At 43.6% G+C, this 25,774-nt stretch overlaps 1 protein-coding gene across 1 annotated transcript in view; it reads left to right on the forward strand.

Moving 5' to 3' along the window:
* The window catches only part of ca10a (carbonic anhydrase Xa), a 194,462-nt gene extending 189,728 nt beyond the window's left edge, over window positions 1-4,734 (forward strand). The window contains exons 7-9 of the mRNA XM_076093030.1: window positions 2,087-2,241; window positions 2,505-2,679; window positions 4,712-4,734. Coding sequence (XP_075949145.1) covers window positions 2,087-2,241; window positions 2,505-2,679; window positions 4,712-4,734 — 353 coding nt within the window. The remainder of the gene's footprint in view (window positions 1-2,086; window positions 2,242-2,504; window positions 2,680-4,711) is intronic.
* Window positions 4,735-25,774: the final 21,040 nt, after the last annotated feature.

Below are 25,774 nucleotides of genomic sequence, written 5' to 3' on the forward strand. Positions count from 1 at the left end.
TCAACATGTAACCCAACACATGAGGACACAACTGTACTTGGAAGTAACCCTTGATTTTGTCACTACTGTAGGTAGTAAGCTAGTTAGACGGACATGCTAATGTCTGTATCTTACGTTCGAGCAGACCAACACACTGTTTAAATTACTACTGTTACGGTTAAAAGTGCTAATTGAATGAAGCAGTGCTGGGGATGGTGAACTGGGAACTCTTGATAGCTGGAGGAGGCTGTTGGCGAGGCAGCATGTGAGGCAGCAGTCGACAATTGCTCTCCAGAGGTTCCCATGCGGAGATGGCCCCGGGGCTAGCCTGAATAAAAGAGAAATAATTGGATTAATGGAGACTGAACAGTGAGTGGCTGGATAAACACACTGACCCCTTGTGGCTGGGAGGAGTCTCCAAGGTGCCGAGCGGAGCAGGAGGCTACGGGCGAGGGGAAGGCGGGGGGGCCTTCCTCAGGGTCTGGCTGGAGGAGCATGGATCCTGACAGCTGTCAAAACCCCCTCAGATACACTGTCTCACACATGCTGACTCACACACATGCACACACCGCCCTCTCATGCTTATGAAGCCTTAGGCATATCCCTCAGCCAGTGCTGCTGCCAAATTTATATATGTTTTTATTTTTTTATCACATATGTACAAAAATGCTAACACAAAGGCACATATACACCATTCAAAGAGAATTATGTATTTCAACCACATGATCAAACATCAGCAACAGAGCTCCTCTTCTCATGCGGGGAAGATCAGAGAAGATTTCTTTTAAATTTTTTTATGGGGATTTTCTCAAATCCAGCCTATCAAGCTTATTTTTTTAGATTTTTATTTAGATTAATACTGTTTACAAGGGGCAGTATTTAACAGTGATGCAAAGCACAGCTGAATAAGCATTAAAGCCGCAGTGGTCCACCACAGTGACCTCATTATAAGAGACAGTCCATTTGTCAACAGAGGCCCAACAGATGACAAGTTACTGAGAGCGTGTTACTGGAGTGTGAAGAGGGAGAGTTGCAGTCTGTCTAATTAGCGTCCTGACAGTGGAGACAGTTTGGATAAAAGAGGTTTTGTGCTGCAACACCAACAGCCTGTCATTCACGGAACACGAAATGATATGTGAAATAAGAAGTGAGGGAAGAAATGAGTTATGAAAGATGAGCTCGTTGCTTGATGAGTAGTGGAGGGGTTGAGTTTAGAGCCCGGAAAACACGCTCATACGTTTATTTACGGGAAAATGCACAAAAGAATATATTATACACGTAGCAAAAATACAAGAACATTTTAACCACTTAAAGCTTAATGCTTCAATTTACATTAAATCAACAACGTATCAAATGACAAAAGTATAAACAATGTGACAAAGGGGAGTTGCTTGTTGTCCAGAGTCCTGAATCTGCAGCTCCCCTGTGAGTGTCAGCTCATTGATTTTCTGTCCAGCCCATGACTTTACTTCTATTTCTCTCAGGAGTTGGTGGAGACCAAAACAGAGCTTAAAAGAGAGCGAATATTGGTCAGAAACTGCTAATCTTCTAAATGATGGATGTGTTCGCCAACAAGTTTGCCATATCAATTTAAAAGTACTGCATTCAATTTTATTTATTTTTTACAATTAAAGCAATAAATTCACCAGCGCTTGCTGCATTTACCTGGAAAGCTGAGTCCCCCCCCCCCCTCCCGGCACTCCAATCCACAGCGGGACACTTCTCTTGGTCTTGAGGAGCTGCAGCTTTTATTTGTGCACAAACTGCAAACTCTTCTGCTAAACTTAAACCCTGCTCTGCTCCAATCACTCTCTCTCCCTCACTCCACCCATACCACTCTACGCACACACCAAACAGCAACCTCCAGGTCTAAAAAAAATGAAGCCATCGTGGAAGTACCTCGTGCAGTTTTCTTAAATGGCCACCTGAGGCTGGATCCAAAAGAGAGCCAGATCATTAATCTGATAACAAAAACACTTTGTTCTTTTCCATTTTTTGTTGTTGTTTTTGTGCAACTTACGTTGGTACCAATTGAAACTACAATACAGAGTACATCCTCTGATGAAAAGGCCCCTCTTGTTTTTGTTTCCTGCCTTTCTTTCTGCAGATGACGCGTATCTACTGACCAACCTGAACATAGAGGAGATTTACCCGGAGACAAGTAGTTTTATCACATATGAGGGATCGATGACCATCCCTCCGTGCTTTGAGACCGCCACATGGATCCTGATGAACAAGCCGGTGTACCTCACACGCATGCAGGTTAGCCTCAGCCACAACACAACGCACCAGGGACCGTCTGTCTCAGCCCAGAATTCTCTCTCTTGCTATTGTTCTGCCTGTGAAACATGTCACCCCAGCACTGAGGCTTTTACTCCAACACTCTTCTTTGTCTAAGCTTCCATAGAGTCCCACCCTGGAAAACAATGCAGTGAATCAAAATGCCTGGTTCACATCTCCATGTTGCTTTGGCAAACTTTTAAAAGGCTTCTTTTCTCTCTCCCTATCTCTTGTCTTCATCTCAGATGCACTCCTTGCGGCTGCTGAGCCAGAACCAGCCGTCTCAGATCTTCCTGAGCATGAGCGACAACGTCCGCCCGGTCCAGCCACTGAACAACCGCTGCATCCGCACCAATATCAACTTCAGCGTGCAGGGCAAAGACTGCCCTAACAACAGGGTTCAGAAGCTCCAATACCGAGGTAGAAACGATACCTTGATTCATCCCGTTGCCATGTCATCGCCTTCTCTCCATCTCTTGACATTTCTGTTGTCATACATTTGATAGTATATGTAACGTATCCTCATACAACGGTTCGTATGATATTTAATGAAAAGTTGCTCCTCATTTTTCATATGTTTTTCCACGAAAGCCAGCACTAGATTCAATTGCCGCTCGTTATATGCATACAGTCTTTTCAAAATAAACTTCCGTCCTCACAGGAAACAACTCAGCTAGGTTGAGGCAACAAAACTACTTAGTTAGGTTTAGGAAAAGATCGTCGTTTGTGTTCAAATCCCGATGGAAGTGCCGTTACGGAAGTGCACAAATAACGTCACAAATAAATCAACATATATTTTTTTCTTATCGCATTGGGAACGAACAGCGACTGAAAGATCGCTGTTTGTTGGACCCATCCACCTCCCCTTCCTCCCGCCCTTTGTGGGCTTTTGCAGGGAGGCTGCAAAGAAGCCAACAAGAACTTTAGTTTGGGTAGCACTTTACGTAGCAACAACAGGGCAATGCTATGGCGTTCCCATGGTAATTACAAGTTAATGTCTGGTAATAACATTGTTGTTTTACACTCTTATTACTTGCTCGTGTCAATGTAAAGTTCAACTAAAGACTGTTCCAACGTGATTGGTTAATAGTACTCGGACTACAAACAGAAGCCCCGATGCTTCCGATACCCAAATCGTGTCCCATTGCCCTCAGATTCTGCATACGACTGATTCGACATCCACATTTGGATTCCAGAAGATTATTGCTTGACTTACGCCCACTGTTATAACTAATTAAATTAATATCTAATTTAAGTCCAGAGCTGAGACTCAGCTGGTGTCTGACATCGTGTAGACTGCAGATTGATGTGCTAAAGAGAAGGAGGGACAGAAAACAGGCAGCAGAAAGTCAGATGGCCGGACAGTCAGAACACCTGTTTGGCCCCGACTGACGGATCTGCCGGATCTGGGAGGCTGAAAACTGGCTTGTCACAGCTCACTGCAACCCGGGAGGTGTTGCGGCAGTCTGTCATCTCTCCTCCTCTGTTTCAGCCAATATATATCTGGGCAGCTGCCGCACAGAATGCTGAATATCACCCTCGAAGCGTAAATAGGCTACAGGCGAGAGGTAGCCTGAGTCCCTACTATTCATTGTATTACTTACCGACACACACCATGATTGCCTTTCTGTCTGCATCTCTCCCTCATTCCCCCCCCAAAGGATGACATTCTTATTGTGCGCAGCGGTCGTGGGGTAGATGTCAATCCCCCCTGCCCGCCTCAGACTCTCGTGAGCCTAAAAAACAAATGCCCTCATCACCAGGGAACCTCAGATCAAAACCCCCAAACCCCACTAAAGCAGACATGCTTATTTATTTGTTCAGAGAGTTAAAGACCTTCAAGATGAAGTGGGGGGGGGGGGGGGTCTCATTAAAAGGGAAAATACATCTCTGATTTGTGTAAGGTCAACCTTTGGAGCAGAGGCAACTAGACACACGCCTTCCCTCCCCAGAGAAGTGATCTGAAGGGGAAAGCGGGGATGCTTAGGAGCTAATTGTGTGTGTGTGTGTGTGTGTGTGTGTGTGTGTGTGTGTGTGTGTGCGCGCGCGTGTGTGTTTAATTTTCAGCTGATGAAAGGAAATGTGATTATAATAATACTCCAATAAATCTCTTCTTTCCCATAACAGCGAGACACCTTTTTATATATATATATATTTCTTTTTATCAAATTACAATGTTTACTTCTTGGCACTTGCTCGCTTCGGGTATCATTTTCTGTCAAGGCCGCCACTCAAAACATTATGGCACCCCCCCACCGACCACCACCCACCACATCCCGTCACCCCACCCGGCGACACATTCACTCGAGTGCCACTCCTTTTGAATTGAATGTATTTTTCCTAAAGATGAAATATGGTGTGGGGGGGGGTAATGCTGGAGAATAACTGAACTGTGGAGAGTGCTGCATATATAAATCAGTATTCTCACTCCTGTCCTTCTCCTCTCTTCCAGTGAACGAGTGGTTGCTGAAGTAGCCTCCCTTGGATGAGCATGGAGACGGTTGTCGAAGAGACGGAGAGAGCGGGACGAGGCGAGGGAGGAGGAGGGGAGGACGGAGGACGAGGAGGAGGAGGAGAGAGATGTGAAACGGGGCTAAAGGCTGCATCTCATCCCAGATTACTTCATGGCATTGTATAAACACCGGACATTGTACCAATAAGGAACTTTGTATCGCGAGCGAAGAGACTCTTCTTTTCATACATTGAGAACAGTTTGAACCCCTTCGATCTAGCACACGCTAACAATCCCCCCCCCCCCCCCATCCCCACTGTACAACTATATCTATACGGACATTTTGATACCAAAACTTTTTTTGGGAGAAAACCAAAAGAAGACACTTGGAAACAAAGTAAAAATAAAAATTAAAAAACAGGGAAGCATTTATTTGACCTCCCAACCAATAGGACGACGTTGGGACTTTAACGCCTTTGTACATAAAAAATGTTGCTGACAGTGGGAAAATCCGAGGACTTAAGTCACTGCCCCCCATCCTTCCGGTCAACGCGGACATTTCATTACCCACAAGGCATGCTATCAGCAAAAAGCGACGCAGAGGGAACACAGCCTTACTGTACCTTGTCATTTTTCCAAAACCAGTCATGTCACGGGAGACGAGCAAATGCTGACGGGCTTTCCTACGGCCTCAGAACAACCAGTGTCTTGGCCTCGTTTGTACATATTATAATTATCAATACTGCAGAAAAATGAATATGTAAAGAAAAGTCATGAATTAACATTCAAAATAAATATATTAAGAGGAATTAACAAACAAAAAAAAAAAAAAAAGTTGAGAATTTTAAAAAGCTTGGCGGACTTTGAATTCCGGAGCGGTTCTCAGTCTGAGCTGATGCCTTTTTTCTGTTTTATTGTTTACAATGGTCATACACTGTGTTTGAGTAATGTTATCAGCCCAATAAATGTGTCTGGAAAGTTCGCTTTGGCAAAACGCTTCACTATATGAGGATTGTACCTGTACCTGTTTTGTACTGTTCCATATTAAATGTGTCAATCTGTCAGTGATCCCCCTCAGAGGCATGCTCAATGACACCGCCGTCGCCATGTTGCACGGAGATTGCAGTTGGGATAACGCGGGTGTCGGTCTTCTTGACAGAGCCTCTCAATGAAATGGCATGGGATCGCTACGTTACAGTCTGGGCCTTCTCTCCATTGTTTGACCTGATACAGATGAAGCTTATCAGCCGGGCACAGAAAAGCTCCACCGGGGTCAACGTGACCTGTCACAGGCTTTTACATCAGCGGTGGGCCAAGGAGGGGAGGAACCTGCCGTCCTGCGCTGATGAGGCTGCCTCACAATACTGGTCCAATCCGCTGCCGGCTGCCTCACAATGTTCTTTCTTACTTCCCAGGGAGCTGGAGAAAAAATTGAAGGCAGGACCCCACAACTGGTTGACAGGGTGGTTATCGAAGGGAGGACACGCCTCATGTGAAACAGATTGTGTAGAATATGGACAGATAACCACAGGAACACGTTTCACTTCTGTTGATAGAGCGGCAGCCCCCAAGTGACGTCCGTACTTTTGCATTCTATATTGTAAGTTTGTTTTTTTGTTTCAATGTGTGCAACAAAGCCAGCTCTCGACCTCAACCCCATCCGACGTGTTTGGGGTGAACTAGAACACCGGTCTGAGCTGGAGGGGGTTTAAGTCATAAACCTTGAGGTTTCGGCCCAAACATACAACTGAAAGGGCAACTGGTGCAGCCAAACAAACTTGTGTAGTTTTGAAAAAGTTGAGTTTTTTTCTATCATGGCATGGGCGACTGATTTTATCCAGAGCATTGAGTGGTGTTCCACTAAACGGCAGAGCCCAGTGATGAGAGTTTGCTGCTTTGGTGATGAGGCGGAGGCCTGCCGCCCATCACCTGCAGCTCACGGGGGGGGGCTCCTTCTTGTTCCATTACTCCTCACATTATTTAAAACTAATCCACTCTGTCGCTGTGTCCCACAAGCACAGCTGTTTGCCTCTCTCTTCTGTCTCTTTCTTTTAACCCGGGCTTCTCTATCCTGGGACCTCTCTCTCTCTCTCCCCCTGGTTGCCACATCCCACATGTTGGATCTGGGTCTCCGTCCTTCAGCCTGTCCTCTTGTCTTTCTCTTTCTCCCTCTGGTACTGGTTCCATGGCGTAAAGGAGGTCCTGTGGCTCAGCTTCTGTTTGGCGACACCTGGAAGCTGCTTGAATTTCTTCCTGGATCCATTTTTTCATATACTATGTTTTTCATTCTACATATTATTTTGTCTCTTTGGTTGTCTAAGCTGTAATTTTACTTCATTCTGTGCACACGACATCTATTGCGCTTCCGTCCGTCCAGGCAGACGGATCCCTCCTCAGCTGCTCTTCCTGAGGTTTCAGTTAAAGGTGTTTTGAGGGAGTTTATTCTTATCTGAAACAAGGGTCCAGAGACAGAGGGTGTCATGTGTTGTACAGATTTTTGGGCTGTAGAAATAAAGTGACTTGACTTGATGCTGTCCAAAAGTACCCAGAGTGACCACGTCTTGTTTAGTGTCAGTGCTGACCTTGGTGACAAATACATCTCATTTACTGATGCTGCTCCGTAGTAAAAGGCACCCCATTGTTTTAGTTGTGGAGTGCTTTTAATGTGAACTAACTTTAAATCCTGCGGTGGAATGGCGGACTCCACCTTATAAAAATAGAAACGACCATTTAGAAGGGATGGCTAAAATCTAGACCATAAAAATTAATGAAACAGTACTCGAGACCGCCTTTTCAAGCGGTACAGTACACGGTGTTCACACCAATCAAGCAAACTGGACTTTGGGGGTCAAGTGTAGTCCATGTGTCACACTGTGGGTGTAATGTTTGGGTGCACAAACACTCTGTTCAAATGTCCGTTCTTCTCTGTTAACCATAAAGTCAATACCAAAATGATTGTGCGCTTTTATGGTTTGAGACAAGGTGCACCAGCCAAGCGCTAAAACTATTACCAGCTCTAAAGATGTAATAGTGCAACTCATAAATGACAAATCTTGTCTGGGTTATTTTATTATCATTTGCACAGGTCCTGACTTTATCATTGCAATATTCAGGAATACAGGGATATTGGCTTTATGTCAAATAGCTGGGAGCCTGTAAATCTGCAAAAACAGCCTCCTTAGCATGCCGTAAGGACCCACTAAATTTCCTTAAAAAAAACTTCATCTGTCTGTTTTTCATTGGAGAAATTAAATAGTGAATGCCTTTTTCAGAGACCCAGTCAGGGGAAATAACTCTGGTGTGGTTATTGGATTTTGTAGATTTTGGGGCTGTTTTTTAGTTTGAGATTCACCGCAGCGGGGAAACATTTATCAGAAGCAGCCAAAGTGATTTGAAAAAAATTGTTTTAAACCCGAACACAGAAACACGTCCAGATCTTTGATAAATTTTAAATCACGCCTGGCCTTGTTAGCGAAGCACCCGGCCCGGCATTGCCGGTTTCCGTCATCAGGGCTCGGCTGTATCGATCCCTCGCTCTCCCGGCCCTCCTTCATTATCTCCCAATAAATATTGACTTTAAGCATGTTGGAGGCCATGAGCTCATGTGAGTTTTCTGTTTGCTGTATGAGCTGTGCGCCCTTTTTTTTGACAGATTTGTTATGAAAATATAGCGATGGGGGGGAGAATGAGGAGAGAGTTTTCAGAGGCCATGAACGCCCAAGGTTATGGAGGCCATTCTTCTACATGATCTAGGAGATGCAGGACGGATAATAAATACGGCAAATGATTCAATGCCCCCCTCCCCAAACCACCTCTCCAGCTCACCCTCTATCCTCCACAGACTCCAATCGGCCAGCAAATAATCAGTTCCACCCTCGTGAACCCGCTGTAGATCTCTCTGGACTCTGCCGTTATCTGGCCCTGCCAAAAGGGATGAAAGATACGAGGTGTGTATGAATTGCGGTACTCAGACGGTCGGGAGGAGACTTAATGATATTATATTAATAAGAGTGTAATAAGGCGATGGCACGCTGGGAGCTAAAGCGAAGCGGAACAGCTGCCGAGCCAAATCGAGAGTGTGCAACTCTCTGCAGGCGTGCTGACTCTTGAGACGCACCTGTCCAGATGTGTAGCAGCAGCGGAGTCAAACTTTTCTCCTTCATTCCATTAGGGGGAAACTCGAGTCAATGCCTCTGCAAGTAAGAGGCTTGATATCAATTACACTGAGTTATTTATTTATTTTTAAACCCTCATTTATCTAGAGGCATTGACTTGGCATTTAGGCTCCTTTTCTCACCAACAACTGTCTTCACACACTGAATGTTACAACCCAGGACAACCTCAGGCTATCAATGCTTCTTGTATTGAAACCTGGAAGCAACCACCACTTCTGTCTTCTTTTTGTCCTCTCAGCTCACTGATTTTCCATATTGAGGTCAGAAAACTCTTTTCAGGGAGTGCTCCGCTGTATCTTCTGTGGCTCTTGGCAGGTGATTGGATGAACCATCTGCCGGTCAAACTTTTACCAAAGCCAATCAGGAGAAAAGCAAAAAACATCTATTTCATCAAGAAAATCCTTCAGCGCCAACATCTGCTCATGTCTCGGTGAAGAAATACTCTGATAGAAGTGATGCTATTGTAGCGTCCACGCTAACCTTTTTAGGAGGTCGTTGTTGCTTAGAACGTCTTCTCACTGATGCTACGTCCGTGTTTCTTTACAGTCTACAGAGACTGGTGTTAATTTAGTAAATGATGGTCCATTTAGAGTCAAATAGACCATAAAGCAGAGTATGCTTTAGGGCGGGCTTACTGTGATTAAGCCGTATCTCTGCGTCACTCCTCTCGTATTTAAAACCTCTGTGGAAAAACTTTCCTTATGACATGAAGAAACGGGGATTATGTGGTCTTATTTTTGAAGATTACTAGTACTAAGTGCTAGGTCATTGACAGGATTAACAGATGAAGAATATGAACTGATGAATTCATTGATATGTTTCACATTTCTATAATTGAATTGCAGATGTTTCAGTGGTAATACATGTGCATGAGTGCAACTTAAGAAACAACACTTTACAAGATAAATGTGCTATATTTAGAAGTTTTCCTAAGTAAAGAATACAATCTATATCAACTGCAACGCTCACTTGCAGAAATGCATATTCATCAGGCTTGTTGAGATGACTTCCCCGCGAACCACACTGCTCTTTAGAGACAATTAACGAGACGATGATATTTCAGTTTTGATTGAATTAATTTTCCCTTCTCAAAAAAACAATTCTTCACAGTGAGGAGTGCGGATGAGCTGTATAAACGACTTATTCCATAATCACCATCCTCTTCTGAGGCCTCCAAACCGCTGAGAGCCAACTCACCCTGGACTAACATCATCACACTGTCTCAGAGGATGCTAATTCATTTTACCATTCATCTATTCTCATCCCCTTGGCAGCCTGGTGCTATTCAGACTCCTCTTTATCCTCCGAGTCATTATTATTACGTACACGGTTTCCTTCATTTGTGCATAGTGTATTTTGTTCCCTTGGTGCAGCTGCCTGGTGGTGGTGGTGGTGTAACACATGCAATCCGCAGGGACCCAAATTTTAGGACAACCAACGCAGGGGAGGATCTTTATCAAACTGATAAAAACATTAAAAACAGTCAATTAAAATGGGATACAGCAGCATATAAATCGGTCCAGTGACTGTTTTCCAAATTGTAACGCCCAGCCCAGCTTTTCAAGGCTGACATTAAAATGGACTAAATAGTCATTAAAGACTTTTCAAAGGGAGCTGCGCAGGGGAGTCAATTTTTCAAGACGTACTAACCTTGACAGCCTTGTTTAATAATGAGTCTCAGCATTTAAACGTAAGCTATTTGTATGGTCCATTATTTGGGGCGTTTATTTTAAAGGTACAACCATTATATTTAGAGAGCCCGCATTTAAAACTTTGGGAGCCTCATGAATGAAATAAAATTTCTCTAATTGAACATTTCGCCAAGAGTTAGGTACCACTCTCATGTCTGTGTTAAGTGCAGAGCTATAGCTGTGATGTGGTTAGCCTAGCTTAGCATAGAGCCTGAAATCAGCAGAAAACAGCTAACCTGTCTCTGTTCTTAAAGGGGACGTATCATGCTCATTTTCTGGTTCATACATGTCTATCGGGTTTCTACTTGAACATGCATACATGCTTTAATGTTCTCATGTCTATTCACCCTCTGTCTGAAATGCTCCTGTCACTTGAAGCCTCCCTTTCCGAAAAAGTCCAGTCTGCTCTGATTGGCTTGCAAGAAAAGTAGAGAGATAGTTCTCCAGCCGCGGCCGGAGATGCTCAGATATTAGTTTGTGGGTTGGTAGGCACTCTGGCTACTTTGCAATAGGTTTCTTCACACTGATGTAGTTATTATCACCAAGTGAGAGACATCCTAGCTATTCACAATATCTCAGGCTAAGAATTACAAACAGGAAGCTGATATGACTTTTTTTTCCCCGCTTGGCTTCTTGTAATACGGGGAAAGCAAGCATGTTTCCCAAAATCTTCAACTTTTTCTTTAAAGAGCAATTCCACACTTCATTATTCTTTCACTGTACACACCATCACATAGACCGCTTTTTTATCCTCAAAATTAGCATGTATATGACTGCTTGGACTTGACATTTTAGTTTGGCAAGGCTCCGAGATCTACGTATGGAGATCCGCGGTAGCAGCTTTTGCGCCATGTATAAAAAGCACTGGCTACCTGTAGAACCAAGTTTCTACCTCCTCCACATTGATGCTGGGACCGTTAGCATTAGCAAGACTGATAAGCAGTGGTTGAAAAACAACCTTGTACATGAACAAGAACCATAAGCAGTTACACAATCTTTTAAATAAAATATGTCGTATCTCCCTATCAACATGTGATGGAAATAAGCGCCTCCATACTCTATCTAGATGTGGAGCTGTCATAAAGGATTTACAGGCTGCTGTAACCACACTTAATACATTACAGCCACACTGAGCAGCTTATAAACTTTCATGCGAATTGGGGTAGCCATTAAACCCTACTGTGATATTTGACCTTATTAAAGCACTTACAATGTCTTATGTGTATGTTCTTATAACACCAGGCTTACAGCAACTCACATAACATACTGTAATGTATGTGTTGTACTGCATCATTCAGGCACAGATATGCGCTTCAGGGAGAGAGATACTGAGTATATCAGATACAGACCTCATCTTTTCTTTGATACTGTCTCCGCAGAGGGTACTGGATCATTTCAGCGTCGTACCACGTCCTCGGTCATCTAGCATATCAGCCTGTAATGAAAACGCTGGATCATCTCACCGGGGCTTGTGGAGTAAAACGGCCCAAACTAATGACACAATTGTAGTTGTGTCTCTCAAAAGTATACGTGGAAAACACATGTAATGGGTTACTGAACTGTGATGTGTCACCGAGTACACACTGGTAGTCATCACAGACTCTCCCCGCGCACACACACGCACACACGCCAGCCTTTAGATCTCTAAAACGAGCCTGTTCTATTGTTGCATGCCATAAATTTCCTCCAATGTGTGCAGCTGTTTTAACAGCTCAGCGAGTGTCGCTGCCCTGCTAGTCACCAAAGGCATAAAGGCTGCCGTGGGGCAGTGAAACATGAAGGACTGCTGCCTATATTATGACCTTCCTCTCTCTGCCGCTCCTGCTTGCTTTAACCTGGTTTTATTAGCCAACAGATGGGCTGCCTTCTCTTTGCTCTTTAAATGACTGTAGCCTGCAGCTACGCAGAAAATGCACATCTCCTGTGTGCCGTTTGGTTTTAACACCTCTGCTGTGAACGGACTGAGTTCATAGCACCGGAAGGCGTTTGGTCTAGAGTCGAGTATCGTTGCCAGGCGGCAACCTCTGGTTCTGCCCAGTGGCGCCAATGCTGAAGTGTCTTAAAACTTGCATTCTCTCTATTGACCATCAGGGGGCGACTCCTCTGGTTGCAAAAAGTCTAATTGTATAGACGTCTATGAGAAAATGACTCTACTTCTCTCTTGATTTATTACCTCAGTAAACATTGTAAATGGTCTCAATCTCTAGTTTCAAGTCTTCTTCAACACAGCATGATGTTCATTTAGTAAATGATGGTCCATTTAGAGTCAAATACACCATAAAGCAGGTTATGCTTTAGGGCGGGGCTTACTGTGATTGACAGGTCACTGCCGCTACCAGAGAGGTATACGACGTCTCTACGACACTCCTCTGCATTCCAAATATGGTAGCTTCTGTTCATTGGTTGCAAAAATGCCAAGATTGCGACACTGGAGGTCAGCCAGTGGGCAGCGGGTCTTTAAAGGAATGAATAATTAAGGCCATACTGACCATACTGTAACAGCCTTGCCAGCAGCATGGAAATAATCTCTTGATTTCTTATTTTATTACCTATTTCTCAGTTTTTCTTTTTTTTCTTGAAATCCAATTAACAGAAGGAAGTAGCTCTGTGGCACCACATGCATCAATTATTCATTGTGGGATTTCTTTTTCTCTCTTTTCTTACAGCCAATTCCTGAGAGTTCCTTGAACATTAAAGACCTGCGAGCAGCCGACAGGCCAGATGTGTTTCATCGCTCTCATCTGACAGATCTCTCTGGGATGAACCAGTGCCTCCTCCTCTATTCGCCCCACACCTCTGCCAGGCAGCTGCAAACAGACAGTTAACCCAAGTCTTCTTGATTAGTCATATAAGGCTGAGAGGCGACTGGATGTGAAATGTTCATTATTATTTATGGTATTCAAAAAGAAGAAATAAAGGCTTCTCGAGCTTTATTGTTCTCCGGGTTCTTGCGGGGTTGTTTTACATACTAAAAGGCTTAGCAACTGTCTAATATTTTGCATGTTAACAGTGCACAGTTTTCCATTTCACAGAAAGTGCCCTGGTCTGCAGTGAATTCCAGATGGAAACAGAGTGCCAGGAGTGTATTATTTAAGTGACAGTGCAGAGCAGTACATGACCTGTGCATATGCTACATGCTTGCCTGACTCATGAGTTTGTTTGCTGTCCGGCCCCTCTGCATAAGCCAATCAATAATGTAGCTGAGTGCTGGTCAGGAGCAGTAGTTCCTCAACATGTGGTCGGGGGTCAGTCTGAGTCTCCGGCTAATGTAACGCTGACATAATGAGTTTGGATGGCGTCTCAGCTGCGTCTCATTGGCGTAACCGCGACCTGAAGCGCGTATTTAAATCTCCAAAAGTGCACGCGGTGCAGGTGAGAAGATGGCTGCTATTCCACTCCCCTTTCTTTCCTTTTCGAGCAGTTAATAACAAAAGCTATAGTATTGGGTGAGGAGCCTCAAAGTGTCTCTGAGGCAGAGGACGAGAGCCAGCACTCAGTAAGGTGACCATGCCCACCACTGCGCCGACGAGTTCCTATTTATAGTTTGATATGTGCAAGTCAGCTGTGCAAAGCATTAAATACAGTCACAAGAGCAGCTCCAAGCATGGAGGACATGGGGAAGTGATTTTTGGTCAACAGCTGCTGCACAGCTGGAAAGGATGTGGACGGTGTATGGTAATCAGTGTCACCTCTTTTCCCTACTCAACAGGGCTCTCTGGGGGAGGCCAGACTGTTCTGTGATGGGCAGACCCATCACAGAAACATCACCTAGTCTCAACCTTGATAAAGGTGCAGAATACATTATTTTAAACATCTATAGCAACCCACATACTGTAGCTACCATGAATATTCATTACCACGTGCAGCCTTCCGAGCAACAGCTCAAAACAGTCAGCTCTACATCTTGTTGTGTGCTTGTTTAATCTAAACAGACAGGAAACACTAAGTGCCTATCTATCCACTTGCGTCCAGTTAAATCCACTGTGAGTCAACAAATTGCCAAACAAGTACAGGGGGGATAAAAAATACCAATTTGCAGGCACGCAGCCCCACTGTGATGAAAACTACTATCTGTTCTTTTCTCTGTGATCGTACGAAGAGGAAATAACTCAATCAGGCCATGGTCTCATGAGAGGCTGTTTATTAAGACTCACAGTAGGAAACCTGCCACTCAGAATCACAGCACATGTATAGTTAGATGTGTGGAAAATACACGTCACTAGACTATTAAGATGTCTATGATTGTCTGATATTATCTTTACAAAAATCTGTTTTTGAAGCGTCCCCGCCTGTTGCGATGGTCTAGGTGGGATCAGCCCCTTATAAATGTTTGTATAGGCCAAGTTCACTGCAGCCGCTTCAAAACATTCAAATGAAGGATCACACATGGGTTGTGGTTATATTTAGCATTATTTTACCCCGGCATAGTAATTACAAAAAGTAGCATTTATCTTAATTAAGGACCGATGCACCCCCCGCACCCCCCCCGGCTAGCACGCCCACTGACACATATTTGTTGTCGTCCTTTTTGTGTAGTCGTCTTTATATAGTCTCTTTCTTGGTTAATTCTTGTGAGTCTACACTGAGGGTGGCAGCTGCATATTTAGAATTGACGGTTGCATGCGCCGACTGCAGCATTTACAATTTGATATTTAACGCAATCTATGTTGTGTCCTAATGCTGCGTTCACACCAAACGCGTCGCGAATTATTCGCGCGAGTAGATTACATACAAAGTCTATGCACAGACGCGATGAGACTGGCGCGGCGCAAATTTGCGATGGCGCGGCGCGATTGACGCGAATTTGCGGCGCGATTGACACGAATCCGCGTCAAATGCCAAATCGCCCCAAACGCGTGAGTTGAAATTTTTCAACTTCTGCGAAATATTCGTGTTACGCCCCGGCGCGATAGCCTATCAGCGTTGAGTTGCTCCCCCTGTCATCAGTGGCGTCCTGCCGTTGTTGAATCAGGAAATAAATACTGTAGCCGTCTGTGTTCAGCCAGAGCTCTACGATCAAATCGGCATCATTACGTAGTTAATTCGGAGTCCCTTTTTGTCGGTTTATTGCCGTTAAATCACAGCCAAATCAGTTTATTTTGTGTTCATACAGCTGTAGTAAACAGCGACCTGTGGCTTGCTAGACACAGTGAATACAGCTCGATAAAATCCATGGAGCTCCTCTGGACAATATTATGAACCAGACATGACGGCGTTTAGTTTCCCGGGATATCTGTGACTTCCACAACACGTACTAAGCAGAAATAGAGGTTCTTTTTTTCATGGTTAATGGCTGACAGTTGAACAGCTTTCAGGGCGATAAGCCACGCCCCCTCTCCGGCGTGTCCAGCGCGATTCGCGCGATTCACACATGAACACAAATGGTCCCCGGCGTTTTGACCGGCGGCGCGAATGACGCGAATACGTGGCGCGATGAATTCGCGACGCGTTTGGTGTGAACGAGGCATAAAGACGTGTTTTAGTTCTCTTTCCACCTCTGGAAAGTTCCAACGAGGAATTGTGAAACTAAAAGTACTGTCATCTTTCAAGGAAGCCATGACAGGAAATGTGCGTAACAGGGACCAAAGTTTATAAAAAAAGATAACATAGAGCCAGCAGTGTTCTGTTTTCTGTCTGAGAGGGGCTTTATTTTTTCATTTCAGACAGAATGTTAGTCACCTGCTGTCCCTCGACAGACTGACCCGAGGGCCAGTCTCAAAAAAGAAAGAAAAGATACTCAGCCCGGTAAAATGCATCTGGGCTGAATCCTAATGGCTGATATGAATCACAGAAGGAAACATTGAATTAACTTGACCTAAAGGACAAATTGAGCCATTATTTAAATCTTCTATCAAAGCTAATGGAGTTTTGAAGCTATGATTAATCACACAACGGGGACAATTGTATGATGTCCATAGAACTAGTACTTTGTGTGATGAATAAACACAAAAAAAACATCTTTATCCATTTGCAAAGTTGCACTTGTAGCTCTGGTTACTTGGTAACTTGCGATGTATTATACAACAGGAGAACTCAACAGGGATGCGAGTGAAGTGGCCTTGAGTGGATCTCTCGCTGCAGAGGTGAAGTCATGTTTGCAGAACGAATCTATCAAGTGTTTCCTCTCTGAGGCTTCACTGGTTTGTACTTTGTCTTTGAGTTCTGCTTTTTTCCCCGTCCCCACACATAGACACACAGCTTGTCTGGTATTTTTCAAAGGTGAAATATAACCTTGTAGTTAATCAAAAAAATGTATAATTCTTCAGTCAACTGCTCAGAACATTTATGTCATGAGCCTGCTGTCTATGCAACACCCATCAGACGCCACGTCCCGGCGTCCACACGTGTCTCTGGCTGCAACATACGTATTAATGCGCAGTTAATTGGAGCTTACCTAATGTTACACACACACTTTCATAGCTGCAACTTGCACTGTTCTGTGATGTTTTAAGATACAAAATGAAGGCAAAATATTTTTTTCACACTAACATTAGAGGGCATTGTTTGAGACGTGTGTGCTGTAATGTGTCCACATCTGCATGGTAGTATATTATTCATTATTCCAAAATCTATTTTAAAACAACATATATTCTATATAGTTAATAAATTGGTAATCTGAATATGGCTTTTTTTCTGTAACGGAATACAGTTCCCTTTTTTTGTATCCTAATTACCTTCCATGTATTCCATTCCTACTACTGATTCAGATCATGTTCATGTCAGCCAACTTCTGGTTAGTTTACATTTGTCCTTACTGATCAGTAACTAATCAGTAACGGATCCTTACTCATCGTAACCAGAGGACGTATCTGTCCCATCCACATTAGTCGACACAGAAGAGTTGATTTTGTAAGTGAACTTACAACAACCTTTACAGCTGCGTCTATCTCATCCACCCGTGGCGCAATTTGTTGGTCACTTTCCTCTCAATACTTCTCATTGTTGTAGTTAGCTAGGTAGCATAAAGAAAAGGGATGACCCTTCTCTTTATGCTGCTAACAAAGCTCTGATTGGTCAACTGTTTCTCCAGCAGGTGGCAACATGTTTGACACACTGATTGACATTTGTTCTTTTTTTTTCGAACAGCTAACGGAACTACCGGTACGCAGACTGCTGTACCTCGCCGCAACTCAGTCGCTGCTAAACCGTCGAACAGCTTGATGAGTTTAATTTAGTTTTTGCCAAGACTGTGTGAAGTGCATTATATGACGATTTCGAGCCGATGCCTGCATACACCGGCGCTTGTTTTTCGATACTGAATGAAGTGTGTTTTACGATGCTGTACAGCTCATTGCTTCGTACATCACCGCTTGTTAAGTTGGCTCACTTTTATGGTTTGGTACGGTGTGTTTGACTAACAGCTAAGGGAACTACCAGTACACACACTGCTCTACCTTGGCGCAACTCAGCTGCTACTATGGGGGCAGACAACCTTGTTGAGTTCAGTTTGTTTTTGGCGAGATTGTATGACGTGGCTTTTACGACGACTTTGAGCCTTTCTCCTGCATACATTGCAGCTTCTTTTTGAGTTTGAATGAAGTGAGTTTGCCGATGCCTTACAGGCCATTGGTGTCACACGATACATTAGCGGTCGTTGCAGACACACCTGGCGGAGATCTGCACTCTTCTGAGTGCCCCTTTCTAGTCACACATGTAGCAAAGTTTGCCACACACGCATGTACTGTACACAACTGACTGCTGACTTTATATGAACACATTGGGGAAGAAGAGCTGGATGGGTGTGCGGCTTGAAACTTTTTCCAGTGGGGCTGCATACGTGCACCAACAGATTACCATTGCCACCCCTTGGCTTTGCCACTACCACAGAGAGACATGATTCAGATCACTACCAGTTTACCAATCCCATTTTCTCTCAGTTGAAAATGAAAGGCCAACTTTGTATTATTGTATTTTTGCTTTATTTTTCAGTTATTTGGTTTGTCGCCATAGAAATATGAATATTGATGCAAGGCTATTCTACATTCTGGGACTGGAGCATGTGAATTTGGTATAAATCACAATTAGCTTATCATATAATGGGGATTGGATGTGTGAACAGGCCCTGCTGCTTACAAGAGTGTGAAAATGTGCCTTGTCTGCTTGCCAACATCAACCAAACAGGATTGCAATTCAAGTTTCTAATGTGACTGTTCCCTTTGTTCAGAGTTTCATTTACTTTACAGTAACAGCATCATTACACTCTGGGTAAATCCTGACGCGCCAAGGCCTACTAACTAGTCACTATCTGCAAAGTCTGCAGGGTTTGATAAAAAAACGTTGCACTTTTTAAGCATTTCATTACCTGTCCTCAATCTTTCCTGCATTACTCCAAAAGACACATCGCACCCTAACGATAAAATAGCTGCCTGCTTGCCCAGAAGATCCATCAAAGTAATAGAATGAGTAAATGTAAATGTGCAGCTCCATTTCCCATAACAATAGCTACTGCAGCTATCAGAGGCCGGCTCAATCTGTCCCTGTCAAACCGAGGTGGAGGGAGCGGGCCGGAATAATGTATTCACTCAGGGAAATGGAATAAGGATGACGGTTCCCATCGACGTGGGAGGGTGTGTGTACAGTATCTGACTGTGTGTGTGTGTGTGTGTGTGTGTGTGTGTGTGCGCATCTGAGACGGTAATGCATGGATCACACAGGTCTTTATCTGCTGGGCTAAATAACATAGATATTGCATGAGTATACAGGCAAGGGGGAATGAATGCCCGTTGCAGTGATAGCTTGGGAATGGAGTAGCGGGAAGATCAGGGCAGCTAGGATGTGTGTGTGTTTTTAAGTGTGTGCGTGTGCGAGTATGAAATTAAAGCAATATTAAAGCAAGCCACATCAAACATGTTCCCAATGCCATGCCTATGAAATGTCCTCTGTGGTGTGATACTATCATCCGGAGTGGACGTATTTGCCCCTAGATTGTACTTCATTTGCAAGCCTTTAAAGATGTCCTCTGAAGGACAGGAGGCACACAACTGACCACTGTTACTTGGAGGGGTGCTTCGACCTATTCGGTACAGCCCTTCTGAAACCGAGCAGGCCTAATGACAATGACGGCGAGTTTGAGATGCAGTCTGAATTCTCGGAGGCCGGAAACAAACGTGTTCACAAATCCTGCTTTTATATTGCCTGTCTATCGATTGTTTTTAAACTTAATAAACAGATGACGTTTGACCGGTATTGTTTCGAGACACGTGGACCGGCAAACATACACATACAAAGAGAATAGTGAACGGTGATCCTACGAATCTGCTTCCAGTGGTCAGTGATCGGCCCCAGAAGTCCTGATCGGAGCACCCTTAAACGTAACCATAATCTTTCCTTTGACCAACGTTGGCATTGGATGAAAAGCAGCTTATTATTGATATTCTTGTGTGGAAACAGGGTTAAACTGCATGCTGAGCCTGTCCTGGTCCAGGGATTTTTGTCTGTTTCCTGTTTTATTTTGTAAGGTCACTCTCCCCCGACGTCTTGTCTGGTTTAACTTCCTTCCCTTTGACTGTTTTCCCTTTTTTGGGATCGTCTGCCCCACCCTGATTTGTCCACCTGTGTGTAATCACCCTGCTCTCCTTGTATGTTTAGTCAGTGTGTTTTCTCTCCTTTCAGTGTCAGGTCATTGGCTTCGGTCCTGGTGTCGTTCTGCACTCAGCTGGAAGGTCATTTTCATGAAGTGAACTCTTTTTGCTGCCTCCTTAGCAGTTTTTTTTTCTGCGTTTGGGTCCAAACCTGCTTTCCTGGGACTGTGAAAGAGCCAACAAAAGTTATTTCCTTTTCGATCCCAGTCAAGCAAGAGCAGGGCTCGATTCATTGGAATGTAGCGTGTAAAGGTTTATCTGGAAGTCCCCCCGATTGTACAATAGAGACAGAGCGCAATTAAGTTCCGCCCACACCGGAGGGGAAAACAATTAATAGCTCTCCATTGACTTTGGATGGTGTGAATCTGCTTCCTTGTTGCTTTTGTCTGCTGGCAATCAACAGAAAAATGCCTTAAATCTGCTGTGTGGTGGGATGCACTACTACAAGGTAAAGAACCCAGAACTATGTTACCTAACTTAACGTCTCCTCATACAACAGTTTGTATGATATCTTACTAAAAGTGAATTAGTTTACCTATGAAAGCCAGCAACACGTGTCAATTTCCGCTTGTTACAGGCACACAGTCTTGCAGGAAACAGCTTAGTTAGATTTAGGAAAAGATCGTCTTTTGAGTTAAAATAACTATGGAAGTACCGTTACTGAAGTACATAAGTTATGTGACAAATTAATCAACATCAACTTCTCGTTTCACATGAGGATAGCACAGCGGTCTCCTGGCTGTAAGATGTTTGTTGGACACGCCCGCCCTGTGTGGACGTTCATGATTTCACTTTTCCTCATTCACATGATAACTTGGATGACAAACAAAACGATTTTGTGGGACATCTTTGAATTGCGGCGCATTGTTTTTCGTAGGTTTCGTAGGGGACCGGCCTGCTTAACTACAATAACTTCCTAACTTTAGCTAGCTAACAGCTAACATCTCCAATCCCATAATTATTTTAGTCATCAACTGGTAGACATAGGTTGCTAAAAGATAAGTTTTTAGCTTTTCATTATGTTAGCGGTTCAGCCCTTGGTTGCATATTGTGGCAACGATCGCTTTCCCCTCCGGTGCGCCAGCCAATAAAATAAAATAAGTAGGCCAAATACATGGAAAACCTCCCAATCAGGTAATAGTTACTGGCTGAAGCTGATTATGATCAAATTGAATTACATTCGTTACATTACAGTAATTTAGCAGACGCTTTTATCCAAAGCGACTTACAATTCAGATTCTATCACACCGTAGGCACGGCTACGGGAGCAATTTTGGGGTTAAGTGTCTTGCTCAAGGACACATCGACATGCGACTAGCGGAGCCGGGGATCGAACCGCCGATCTTCTGATTGTAGGACGGCCCTGCTCTCCACTTAGCCACGGTCGCCCGAAATTCACACATTCCGCCGTAGCACCCTGTATTCATGCTTATTGTTCAGTCTTTGTTGAAAGTTTCACAATCAAAACTTCTGTCTTCTATCTTCACCACATGATGCACGGTGTGTAGATGCACTGACCCTGCACGTGTATTAGGAAATCTATCCTACCGAGAGGAAGCAACAGATATGAGAAAGCATTCTTTCCATCTACCGCCAAATTTCCGCAGGGCAGTGGCTCACTTTCAAACATTGTCATGGAGGTGGGGATTAACATAAAGCTGATCTGGAAGTGCCGTAGCCCCCACAGTTCATAACAGCAGGGAGTTTTGTACTGTGGAAATGTGAGCTTGGTCTCAGCTTGATCTGGAAAAAACTTCTTTGTGGCCTATGGAATTTATATTCAGTGGGAGACCTGTGAAAGACCATCTTTTTTGTTTGCGAAAAAACAAGTGATTTAAGTATTTTGAAGTTTCTGGAAGCTCTTTACAATATGTTGTGACCCCTTAATGTTCTGATCTGAGCCTCCATGAGTATTTGAAGGTGGAAGGGGGGGAGCTTTTCATGAAATCATCTCTGACCTATTTCAGATTAAAAGGTGGGCAAGTTTATTATTTTGATAAATCCTTACCATTTTTGCTTTATTGTTCTGAAATCTAACCTCTTTGTGTCCGCAGATTATTCCACTTTGCTGACTGTCCTCTTCATTTCCAATTATTAATTGCAGTAATCCACCGATTTTTCCAAAACAACGCAGTCATCCAACCTTAATCCTGTGGGCGAGTCCATTAGGGTATTACAGCAACTTGCTTAACTGTCCTGGACAGTTTTGTTCACCAAGGCTGTGTTCACTCTTACCAAAATTGTCGCTTTCCACTCAGGTGAAGTGCATTCGAATATTGCACTAACAAATCCAGGTAGGGGGCTGAAATGAAGAGCCAGAAATGAGCGAGCGGAGAGGTTGGATTGGGACAGACAAGGTAAGTGAGGTGTGCTACTGGACTCCCAGAGACTTCAACGTCCGTCTCTTAACTTATCCAAATATATCCTTAAAATAGGTATTATCAGTTGCATTGTAAACATTAACATATATTGAGAGCGTAAGAGGTCAATATTTGATCAGTGAATGAAGTTATTAGAAATTGGTCATTAAACTTGGGTTTAGTTAGGCTTAGCTTTGACATACCCAACCCTCTGATCACCGGTAGGTCCAATATTACTATCACTCTAGTGGTGCATTGTTCAAACTCAGATGGCTTTGGACATTTTTGCTTTTATTTGACGGGGTTAGCAATGGGGCATCTTGAGTTGCCGTGCCGTTTCATCTATTTAATGTCCCCCAGAGTTGCATGTGATCGTTAATACCAGTTCTTTTCTTTAGAGTACCAGCAGAGATCTTGTGTTGCATTGTGGTAAGCGCTAACTCTTCGTCAAAAATAACAACTTCAGAGCTGTATAGGGGGTTTTGTTAGTGTTGGGATTTTTTAAAAAGACAAATATACAAATATGACAGCCAGAGACAGATTTTAATACATAAATTGAATAACAACAAAGCATCACTGGAGAAACTGTTTTTTGCTTCATTATCACCGTCCATGGCTTCTCCATTCCGAGTTTGATTTGTTAAAAGGAAGTTGATGTTTCTCTGTACCCACGCAGGAGATGAGTAAGCAGAAGTTTAAAAATTCAAAGTTAGGCAGAGTCATGGAGCGGAGCCAGAGGAAACGGACAGCGTGAGGGGGTTGAGGGGTAATCGCAAACACTTAAGACATGCAAAGCACACAAGTTTGTCCAGAGAAATCCATCACTCGCTGTGAATTACAACGTTCAATCGAGCAATATCTTTTGCACAAGCCTATCGTGTTTCAGTCCTGTGCTTTTCAAGTGCCCGGAAATGACTTTATCCTCTCAGTGCACGTCAGGATGACTTAGATTACATGTGGCAAGAAGAATCGGCGTATTGCCGTCTGGTGTGAGGAAAAGCGGCACCGAGGTCCTCACTCACCATCACTTCAATTACCTCCTCAGTGGGACATGTGGTGCAGGAACAAGGATGCTCTCTCTCCGCATCAAGACGGGAACTCATACATTTTGCCATTGTACTACAAAGGGCGTGCTCCTCTTCACCCCCCGTTTCCTCTACTCTGATGTTTGCGCGCTGTATATGCAAGCTGATGTTTGTATGTCTCAGGGAAGCCAATTAAAAGCTAGCCCATGGCTAGGCTGCACTCTATAAAAGTGCACAACACGGCACATCCATCATGCATTCATCCACGCTCATCTCGTAAGTCACCTGTGGACGCCATGATGTGCTGATCAAACGCTGTTGGGGCCTCGCTCGCATTCGCACATAATGGATTCAGTTCGCTGGCATCATTGAACCTCAAGGAAAGAGGGCTAGCGGTTAATCCCTGTGGCCAGAAGTTCACATACAAATACATTCACAGCCTTGACTCACTCCAGGCACACACACACACACACACACACACCTTTAAACATATGCAATCTAATCACTGTCAGCAGTAGTATGCCTGAAAAACAGAACGTGTTTTTCCCCATTATTCACATTAATGCACAGATGTACGGAGCCCTCAAAGTGTTATGTGCTGTCTCTCAACATGGCGACCGCTGAGCCGGTGGCTCGCAGATAACTGTGCTTACAGCGCTGACGGTGCAAACTACGGCATGAGTGTTTACCGGAGGTTGGGTGCTACGCTTACACGATGACGCCATTGGTCGGGTCAGCGTTATCTTCTGTAGCTAGCAACAAAATGTTATTACATCACTCTTATTTTCAGAATAACAGACTTTGATAGGATCTAATTGTCATTTCAAATTTGGGATCAAAAAGAAAATTATTCCAATAGTCCCAATAACATTTTTATTTTATGCCAATTCATATTTCATGATGTCACTTTTCATGACACTTATGTTGTCACCATCCATGTTCAGTTTACTTGGTCAGGCAGGCAATGGTCAGTTACCAGGGAAACAAGCCAATCATGTCCAACGAGGGGCGGGCAGCAGCGGCAAAGATTGGTATGCTGGCAAACAAGATCAAACACTGGTCAGTCAGGCAAAACAGGAAAATGAAACTTATATCAAAACATTACGATGAAATAGCAATTCATATTAATGAGTTGAGTTTTCTTCATTTTGTCAATTATTTCACAAATTATTTGTTCATTTATCCAATATACTATTGAATATTGATGATTCAAGCGGCCGTGCGACATGACATCGCTGTGACCATACACGCAAATACCTTTAGCATCCATGTTTCCTGTTGTAGGAGCTCACTTTAACAATAAGAGCCTGTGGGGGTGCTTGGCCATCTTTTATTCATATTGTTGAAAAGCAGAAGATAGGGCTGGGCCAGTTGGTGAAGTCTAAACTACTGCTCCAACTCTTTTCCAATCCTATACTTAGTACCTATTGGTGTCCCAATGATGTTTGAAGAAAGCACTAGAAACGAACAGAGTTCGATGCAATAGAGTTTATTCTACAGGCTAAGAATTCAACCCGAGCCGCCTCCGGAGAGCTGATTTGTTCTGTTCTGAACACAATCTTATATAGTGTAGCTTTATTTACACCATCAACCATGGAAGAAATAACCTCTATTTCATCTTTGTACATGTTGTGGAAGTTCCAGATATCCCGGAAAACTAAACGCTGTCTTGTCTGGGTTCATAACATCATCGCTTAATTTCATCGAGCTGTATTCACTGTATCTAGCAAACCACACATCGGCTGTTTACTACAGCTGTATGAACATAAAATACACAGATTTTCCTGTGATTTAAATGCAATAAAGGGATACCGAAATAACTGTTGATTTGTTTTGTTAGTTCTCTCTGCAAGATGACAAGCAATTGTATTGTTTGTACCATATGGTTTATACATATACATTTATACACAGTTTCTTCCGGTCTCTACTAATATGAGGTATCGCTCGTAGAGCTCTGGGTGAACACCTACGGCTACAATCATTTTTTCCTGATTCAACAACGGCAGGACGTCAGTGATGACAGGAGGAGCATCTCAACGCTGGTAGGCTTTCACGCGAAATTATGCACGAATGAGAAAAACTTTGCGTTTCCGCACCGTTTACGTCTTTGCATTGACTTTGTATGTAATCTACTCGCGCGAAAAATCTGTGCCGCATTTGTTGTGAACACAACATAATGATAGTTTGAAAGTCACACTCAGACCTGGAGCAGGCATGTTCGAACATGTGTT

The sequence above is a fragment of the Anarhichas minor genome, unplaced genomic scaffold (assembly GCF_050575085.1).
Source record: "Anarhichas minor isolate MPS153535 unplaced genomic scaffold, ASM5057508v1 ptg000017l, whole genome shotgun sequence".
NCBI classification, from domain to species: Eukaryota; Metazoa; Chordata; class Actinopteri; order Perciformes; family Anarhichadidae; genus Anarhichas; species Anarhichas minor.